This window comes from Oncorhynchus masou, chromosome 6 (assembly GCF_036934945.1).
Source record: "Oncorhynchus masou masou isolate Uvic2021 chromosome 6, UVic_Omas_1.1, whole genome shotgun sequence".
NCBI classification, from domain to species: Eukaryota; Metazoa; Chordata; class Actinopteri; order Salmoniformes; family Salmonidae; genus Oncorhynchus; species Oncorhynchus masou.
In genome coordinates this window covers 53,668,507-53,678,109 of record NC_088217.1, presented here as the reverse complement: position 1 = coordinate 53,678,109, position 9,603 = coordinate 53,668,507, and the positions used below count along the sequence as shown (strand labels likewise).

General features: G+C 39.8%; 1 protein-coding gene across 8 annotated transcripts in view; it reads right to left on the bottom strand.

The window, feature by feature from the left end:
* Positions 1 to 711: 711 nt before the first annotated feature.
* nav1b (neuron navigator 1b) overlaps positions 712 to 9,603 on the bottom strand; it is a 137,467-nt gene continuing 128,575 nt past the window's right edge. For all 8 annotated transcript variants that reach the window (XM_064969137.1, XM_064969138.1, XM_064969139.1 and 5 more), the window contains 6 exons: positions 9,035 to 9,189; positions 8,869 to 8,940; positions 6,923 to 7,119; positions 6,564 to 6,682; positions 5,950 to 6,159; positions 712 to 5,589 (listed from right to left, as the gene is read on the bottom strand). In XM_064969137.1, coding sequence (XP_064825209.1) covers positions 5,500 to 5,589; positions 5,950 to 6,159; positions 6,564 to 6,682; positions 6,923 to 7,119; positions 8,869 to 8,940; positions 9,035 to 9,189 — 843 coding nt within the window. In that variant the 3' untranslated portion in view covers positions 712 to 5,499. The remainder of the gene's footprint in view (positions 5,590 to 5,949; positions 6,160 to 6,563; positions 6,683 to 6,922; positions 7,120 to 8,868; positions 8,941 to 9,034; positions 9,190 to 9,603) is intronic.

The following is a 9,603-nucleotide window of genomic DNA, read 5'->3' as shown; positions in this document are numbered from 1 at the left end:
CTAGTAGGGACATCCCAACACTTTCATTACCCCGTTGAAGTTTAAATGTTAAAATGGTTAAAGTTACGGTTCAGGGTAGGGACATACCAAGGATTCCGAATAGCACTAACTCTAGTAAGAATAGGGACAATTAGGCACGAGAGGGGGTCCAATCCGGCCCATGGTTGGTTTGTTAAAAATATATCTATATATATTTAAAATTCTGTGTGGGGGGGTGAACTAAATATATTTACAAAATGACTAAAACCAAATCAAAACTATGTTGAACTGATAATGGACCTACTGTACATCCATACAGTTTCTTGACTGTTTCCAGCTAGCTAATAATCACTGAAATGAAAGCTAGACAGTCAGGGATTATTATATATTCCAAAAACGATAGAGAACCAATTTTCACAAATTTTGACGGCAAGGAAATATAACCACTTTTCAGTGTGGCTCTTCGGACCTTGATAAAGAACGAATGCTGCCCCTGGGGGCCAAAATGAGTTTGACGCCCCTAGGTGAGCAGGGAGTTCACCCTGTGTTTCACTCCGTTTCCAGTTCACTGCTGTGTTTGTTCTGATAAATTACTATGATATACACAGATATGATGGTTAGGCCACAACCCAAAAGCACTGAAACGCTCTTAAAGACCTCAAGCACACTTTGATTGCAAAATGGTATTCATCATTTTAAAAGGAAGTATTTTCGCAGTTATGAGACAAAACATATATGACATGATTTTATTGACTGGAACGAACAGCGATAGGTGGATGAAAATGTCATTTCAGAAGCATGCCTACCTCTCCATGAATTGCGCTCAACTCTGGAGTGATAAGTTATTAGTCTTGTAATAGGCCTTTATGGAGTTATTTGTTTTCCTTAATGATTGTTGTCGCATACAGTATGCAGAACTATGTACAAATGTTTACAATTATGAAATCCTGTACAAAATAGATAAATGAAATTTTACAAAGGATTCCTTAGAAAAAGAAATATCAAATATCAGCATATTAAAAAGAAAAAGCATTTTCTATGTAGAATGAACCCCTATCAATACGTTGATGCTATTACATATTTTGTTCACACACTCATTTGGCATGCATTTACAACATTTAAAAATCCATCACATTTGCCCGTCAGTGACATTAGATACCATTATTACAGTTTTTATATTTTTTATTGTGAGTCAGTAACAAGCTTTGTAAAATAATTATGACTATTCAGCAACCTGTATTGGCCTTCATCGAGTGGAAATACTTCATTTCCAAGATCTTCAGATTTGTTTAAGATTTTTTGAAGACCCTGATATAAAAAAACGTTGATTTATCTTGGATTTTCTTTTTAAATCAAGTTTTTATGTTGAACTATGATCTTAGATAATCATTTCAATTGTGCCCAACTGCAATACAGGCCTAAACCTTTGGACAACAAACTCTATAACCTACACATTATATCCCTCATGTGACCAACCTGAGTTCAAACCCAGGTTTCCTGTGTGCCACAAGGGTATGTTAGCCCACTGAGCTAAAGCCCAAGTTTTCCCCACCAATTCAAGGTCAGGTGGTGTCTTGTGGGACCAAGGTTTGACACAAAGCATCCCTTCCATTGTCAAAGGTTACATACTCACTCTGTCTCAATGCAACACTTGCATCAAAATTCACATTAAGGCATAGTCAAACCCTGCCTGGAAAACTATCTCATAATCGTCATTTGGTCCAACTTACTGCAAGACTGGGGCAAGACTGGGTTTGTTAGCTTTCAGAACAATTTTGACCATTTTCTTTTCTCTAATTGCCAACACCAGTAGAAGTTGCTGCATAGTCCTGATATAAAAGATAGTTAGCAAAACACACAGCACGACAGCCACAACGACCAGTGAATGAGATGAAGAACGAGCAGAATGGCATTTGTTTGCTTGCATACATAGATACGGAGTATAATATACTCTTCGAAATGGTAAAACAATGCAGAGTTGTTAATGAGGCTAATCATTTAGATGACAGAAGGTTCATATGGGTCTAGTAGGCTGAGTTAACACAGGCAGCCCAACTCGGATCTTTTTCCTCTTATTGGTCTTTTGACCAATCCGATCCACTCTTTCTACACTAATTAGGCAAAAAGATTAGAATTGCGCTGCCTGTGTAAACGCTGCCATGGTGTCATTGTGAAATGGATTGGCCAAAGGGGCATCTTTTCACACATATGGTTATTCAAGGATTCCTTTCAATTTGTAAAAATGTGACCACACAAGGCAGCAAAAGCAATTCGCTTCAAGTCATCAGATGGAGTCGTTTTACAGTTTGATGGAAAAACATACCAAAAAACTGAAGTAAAAAGGGAATGTACCATGTTTTAACTTCATCGCGGTGGTTTAGTTGCACTGTGCTTAATAATGACCTTGTGACAAGTGTGCACCATTTCTTTCAGTTGTGATAACCGTTGTACAAAGAAAGCAATCTGACATTAAATGACACTTTATACACAGGTGACTTATGATAAAGGGATTATACATCATCAGTGTGAAGAGTCCCAAAACACAGACTGATTCTCCTACATTGTTTCAGCATCAGCCAGTATGGCCAGTTGTATCTTTTGAGAGCACTGCCGTAACCCACTATACTCTAAAATGACCTCATTATACAAAGATGTACATCGTCTTTGACTTCTATCTTGTTTTGATCAACCGATCTTTCTATGTTCCATGTCTCCGAAGTGGGGAATGGTCCTTGATCATTGCTATGCGAAAAGATATGATTCTTCTGTTTTATGCTGTGTGTCTGAACGGTCATAACCTAAAACCAAAGGCGAGCAAAGCAATAGTACCAGTCAAAAAGAGGGGAGAGCACCATTGGTTGCTACAGTAGATGAAAGACTGTTATTAATAGCAGAGTTAAAACTGTGTCTGACGAGAAGGATTTGTGGGGTGCAAATAATTATGTTCAACTCACCCCGGGGTCTTGGTAATAGGCCCAAATACATGTTTTCTACAAGGAATGAGACCGTAGCTTTGGGAAAAGGCTATATTCGAAAGCACCTAAATGATCTGCGATGTTATACGGCTACCAAATTGAGTAAAAGATCCACGTGTACATTATTTTTGTAGCACTTTTATGCTCTGACCCCAAACTAGACTGTCAACATGCAAGATAACAGTAAAGTATTTGGATCAGCATATTAGGTTTTTGCGCCATGCAACTATTGTAGATAAAATAACTGAAATCGATATTGGAAATAAAGCATTGAGCAAAACTATACCGAATCATGTCGTGGAATAGATTAGACCATACCTCACCATATTCAAAATAAAAGCCAAGCAATATCTGAGCTACAAGCAAATAGTAGTTGCTTATGCGTTATTCCCCCCCCAAAATAACTTTCTTAGTAATACCTGATTTTATATGTTGGTAGTGCTGGCGTGGCCTTCTATCTTCAAACGGATAGTTGGATTTCAAATCTACGGCTGTATGTCAGTTCAGTCAAATGAATTCAAATGTATGCTGCTTGCAAGTAAATGAGGAACTAGTACCACAGAAGCTGAAATTTAGTATGTACTGATGACATCTTTAAATGTGTTGGTCAGAGTGGACAGCATTTGTCATTTTGCAATGAATGATAAGCAAAGATATTAACCATAAGGAAATAACCATGTGTCCGTGTGCTGCTCTGTTCAACCCTGTTTTCTCACTTGACCATGGAAGCCTGATCCCCACCATCTAGACTACCTGGAACACATTGTTTATCCCTCAAATATAGTTAAGTGACATTAAAATCAACCCTGAACTACCAACGGCTCCCCACAGTTGACTCGCAAAAAAAAAAATCAGCTGGCGGGTGGAATGAACACATTTCCTATCAACAGTTGTGATGGTGGAATACACCATCGTGGAAACAGGTGCTGCCCGTGACTGAAATCCCCAGTCTGGAAGGATTTTGGAGTCATTGTGGACAAGGACAGGTATTTGTTTATGTTAATTCAGTTAATATAAGTTCATTATTACAATAATTCAGGCTTTCATTTATTTAGACCATACGCAGGCCATATACAGTTTAGTCCTGTGAGGCTGGTAAACGTTTGAGTAGCCAATAGCCTACTGAATGAATGTAGGCTATTTTTGCAGCCTACAGCATATTCAGTTATGGGAAATGTTTACTTACGTTTGAATGTAAAGGTATTGTTTTGTTATGTCGGCTATAGGCTTTCGTCAAGTAAGAAGAAGGCTAATTAAATAGGATCCTATTCAAAGCGATGTGAGTTGTCAATGTGCCGCATTGCATTGTGAAAATAAGAACATAGGCCTTAATTCATGGCATGGTTTCATTTTATCCAAACATTGAACAGACAAATGAATTCCTGCAGGGAATGGGAATAGCCTGAGGGTAAATGTGGAAGACACACCTCAGTTGAATGCATTTTTGTACAACTTCCTAGGTATCCCCCTCTCCCTTACTACTCTGGAGTCATAAAAACAGTCAAACAAATTGATTTGGAGTGTCATGGATCGTCTCTCGGAAACAACTCTATGCAGAGGAAAATCTGTCCCGATGTCGGATATCGGGTGAGGCTCGGAAATGATGTGGACGGGGGGCGGGTGCGGCTCCAAAATAAACTGACCTGTGCAGGACTGCACTGAACTATGCGTGGGGGGGCAAAAAGTCAATGTCCTGGCACTCACTACTCTGCTCTGAGGCGATGGTTATGAAGCAAAGCACCACTGTTGTATACTGCTGTTCATCTTGAGGTTATCATAAGGAATATATTTATTAAGGCATTCAGTATGTTTGGTCACAGAGTCAAAAACAAGTTCACCTGGTTATGTATAAAGAGTTGCATATGTCTAAGATTTGGCCTTCAAAGATTGATAGATGGATATGTATTCAGGACCAGGACTATACAACCTGACAAGCCATACAACATGCCGCCATACTCTTTCCAATAAGCCAAAAACGGGGTCTCCAACTGACTTAATTGTACATGCACACTGCAGGCCATGTTGCTGTTGCTGAGCAAAAGTTGACAAGCAAGAATGGTGCTATTTTGTCATTTGAATTTGCTGTTGGAAGAATCACCTGCTTAGACCAATGAGAGATGAGGATTCATTTCTAAAGTAAGAGTGATACTTATTATCTCGATAATTAGCACCTGTTACTATCGAGGGTAGCAGTGATAGAGAGAAGGCTTCAGTAAAGAAAGAGAGACTTTATACTGTGTATTGTGAATATAACCTCTATTTCAAGAAATCAAAAATGTTTTCTCTCGCTATAATATATGTTGGTATGACTTGGCATGATTGAATACAATTTCAAAACATCAAAACAAAATGGCTTCTCATTCAACCATATGTAGTGTGATTGTTGTTTGCGGAGATTAAAGATAAGGTCCAAAAGGAGCAGAAAACTATATTGGAGTTTTTGTTCCTGAATATTATGAACTGTGTATACTAGAGCTCACATAGGGGTACATATTTAGGGGCTATTTGAAGGGCTAGGTTTTGAGTCTACAGTTGAAGTTGACGTTCAAAATGTAGGGAGGCTGGGGTCCATTGTTTCTCTGTCCGGAGATTCAATGCAGTTGGCTGCCTCTTGCAACTTCAACAACATAGCCATCTGGAATAACAGACAGAGGGGGAAATGGTCAGAACAGGTGAAGCATTTCAAATTAACTCTATATAATGTACAGTATTGTGACAACGATGCCTTCCAAGGACATACAGTAATAGAATTGAGATACAGATGAGGCCAGAGAAGGCCTTACAGCAGGGTTGGGAATCAGGTACCACAGGCTTTTGCTCCAGCCCAGCTCGTGCTATGCACACCTGATTCAACTTCAAATTTGACCACTATCACAGTAGGTGAATCAGGTGTATCGTTGCTGGACCACAACAAAATCATACACACACACTGTGGGACCTCCAGGACAACAGTTGCATACCCCATGGTACAAATATGGGAAGTCGAGTGTCTCACCAGAGGGTCCAGGGTGTCCATGGAGCTGGGTGGGGTCTCCTTATTAAGAGGCCTGGCTGAGGCCTCGCTGGGCTGGCCTGGGCCTCCAGAGGTCATGCTGGGGGGAGGCAGGTGGAACAGCTTGGCCTGGTCCTGTTGGGCTGAGGGCCAGGGAAGGGTGCCCCTTACCCACTCCACTGGGTCCTCCCATACCGCCTTCTGACCATGCACCTGTGGCACAAAGCCACAATACGTCATACTCCGAGCACATTTAACATTTTAGTAATTTAGTAGACGCTCTTATACAGAGAGACTTACAGTTATTGCATTAGACAGGTGAGACAGCTAGGTGAGACAGCTACAAATCACAGTGATAGTAAGTCAATTTTTCCTCTAAGGAATTTATCAGCAAAATCAGTGCTAGTTTGAAAAGATAAGTGTGAGTGTTATTCCTTGCAAGATCTTTGCTCCATCCATTTACTTTACCTGCAATTCACCTAGCCTGGTCCCAGATCTGGTTGTGCCGTCACGCCAAACGTTTGACGTGACAATGACCATAGGAGTTGGCAATGCAGCACAAACAGATCTGGGACCAGGCTATAATTCATCTACCAGGACAGTAAAACCTGTCTGACCTTAATGCCATCCTTGGCTCCTTCCTGCAGGTAGGGGATAATGGAGAGGTTCCAAAGGTCAATGAACCAGGAGCGGAACTCCTCCACAGTCACAGGACAGGACAGGAAGAAACACGGGCCTAGAGAGAGGGAGAGCGCAAGAGAGAGAGAATAAATAATATTAATGACCACATCAAATCAAAATACACAGTCTGTGGCCATGGACAAGAATCAGATCTCTAGTAACTACTTATATCACTTTATTTGGATAGTATGTAGATTTAGATCTGTAGATCATCCACAGGGGACTATCCAATTAAAGTGTAACCTAACTTTATATTTGTGTTTTATTTCCCAGTTATAACAGAATGTTTTCCTACCGATGAGGAAGTCAGAGGTGCTGTGTTTCTCCAGGAAGGTGTGCAGGTGGTACCACAGCTTGGGCACCCAGTCCAGCACCCTGAGGAGGTCCTCGTTGGCCAGGCTCCGCTCGTCCTCCGCCTCCATCAACTTCCTGTGCAGGTAACGCACCAGGAAGCCATTGGCTGGCTCCACATTATTAGAGAAGGTCACCATTCTTGGGGTCAGGAGAGGGTCAAAGGTCAGGTCATACTGTATGTATCAAAGTACTTTTCTAATATATACAGTGCCTTCAGAAGGTATTGACACCTCTTTTTTCCAAATTGTGTTGTGTTACTGTCTCAATTTAAAATGGAATTAAATTGAAATTCTGTGTCACTAACCTACAAACAATACGCCATAATGTCAAAGTGGAATTACGTCTTGAGTCAATAACTATTCAACGCCTTTGTTTTCGCAAGCCTAAATACATTCAGGAGTAACATTTGTCTTAACAAGTCACAATAAGTTGCATGGACTCACTTTGTGTGCAATAATAGTGTTTAACATGATATTTGAAGGACTTTCTCATCTCTGTAACCCACACATACAATTATCTGTAAGGTCCCTCAGTCGACCAGTGAATTTCAATCACAGATTCAATCACAAAAAAACAGGGAGGTTTTCCAATGCCTCATAAGGAAGGGCACATATTGGTAAATGGGTTAAATAAAAAAGGAGACATTCAATATCCCTTTGAGCATAGTGAAGTTATTAACTACACTTTGCATGGTGTATCAATACACCCAGTCACTACAAAGATACAAGCCTCCTTCCTAACTCATTTGCCAGAGAGAAAGGAAACTGCTCAGGGATTTCACCATGAGGCCAATGGTGACTTTTTAAAATAGTTAGTTTAATGGCTGTGAAAGGAGAAAACTGAAGATGGATCAACAACAGTGTGGTTACTACACAATAATTACTAACCTAAATGACAGCGTGAAAAGAAGGAAGCTTGTACAGAAAAAAAAATATTCCAAAACATACATGCTAAAGTAAAATTGCTAGAAAATTATGTCCTGTTATGTTTGGGGGAAATCCAACACAACAAATCAATGAGTACCACTCTTCAAATTTTCAAGTACACTGGTGGCTGCATCATGTTATGGGTATCCTTGTCATCAGCAAGAACTATGGATTTTTTTTTCATCATAGCGCTTGACGGCTTCTGCAAATGTAGTTGAAGGAATTTTCAATTGCAAAATCATAGAGGAAAACCGGGTTCAGTCTGCTTTCCAACAGTCGGAAACAAATTCACCGTTCAACAGGACCATAACCTAAAAGACAAGGCCAAATATACACTGGAGTTGCTTACCAAAATGACATTGAATGTTCCTGATTGGCCTATTTACAGTTTTGACTTAAACCGCTTGAAAATGTATGGCAAGACTTGAAAATGGCTGTCTAGCAATGATACACAATCAACTTGACAGAGCTTGGCAATTTTTTTTAAGAATGTGCAAATATTGTACAATCCAGGTTTGCAAAGCTCTTAGAGACTTAACCAGAAAGACTCTAACATGTTTAGACTCAGGGGTGTGAATACTTATTTAAATGAGATTATATTTTCAATGCCAATGTAGACATTTAAAAAAAAAATCACTTTGTCATGATGGGGTAGTGTGTAGATCGGTGAGAGGAAAAATATATTTAATCAATTTTGAATTCAGGCTGTAACACAAAATGTGCAATAAGTCAAGGGGTATGAATATTTTGAAGGCACTGTTTTACATCGCCAATTTTCTAACCACTGTCCATATTCATTAGACTGACAACATCCCAGTTTAAATATGCATCAAAGCATACTTTAGATGCATGACAGGGATATATTGTAGCCTTAAATAAGATGTTTTAAGGCTAGGTCAGAACAAAAACCTGCACACAGAAAAAAAACACACAAAACAACTTGATTTGTCTCTTCATTCACCTGAAGCTGAGGTGCAGGCCATGGTTCGGGGTCATCTTCACCGGCTGGTTGGTAGTTCCAATGATGTAAGGACTGAAATAAACACAGAATCATCACAGTTCAGATTAGAAACAATAATGTACTAGATGTTTGAGAAAAGGTTCCATTTCAGTGTTAGTCTGCTCACCATTTGTGGTATTTGCAGGTGAGGGCCCCGTTGACAAGCTCGCTGATGGAAGTGGCATCATGTATATCATCCAGGATAACCACCAATGGAATTTCTGCGGTGCTGGTTTCCCGGTCAATCTGATTGGCCAGATTGGACAGGCAGAGCTGGAGATCCTGTTCAGAGAGGAGTGAGAGGTAATGTTATTGATGTATGGTGATATTAAATCACAAACCCGAAACCAGATGATTGCTTTCTGTTGGTCTTGAACTGTAAGGTGTACAGCCTTTTATGCCAGCCCAACACTAACACACCTGACAATTAGAGGTACATGTTTAGTTAGTGCTATTTTAACTCTGCATATTTTGTTGTGAGGACACAGAATCAATAGACCATTTGTGACCCGATTCAGGAAACGAGGTGTATGTCGCAAGACTTCACTGGAGAGCCACTTGAATGTAAAACATGTTTTTTAATCAAATGTGTTTTTTGGCCTTCTCAAATACAGTAACTTTCATGTGCCTTAATAAGAAACTTTTGTGTCATCTGTAAATACAAAAAAATGTTAAATTACGAGCCTAGTTGATTTA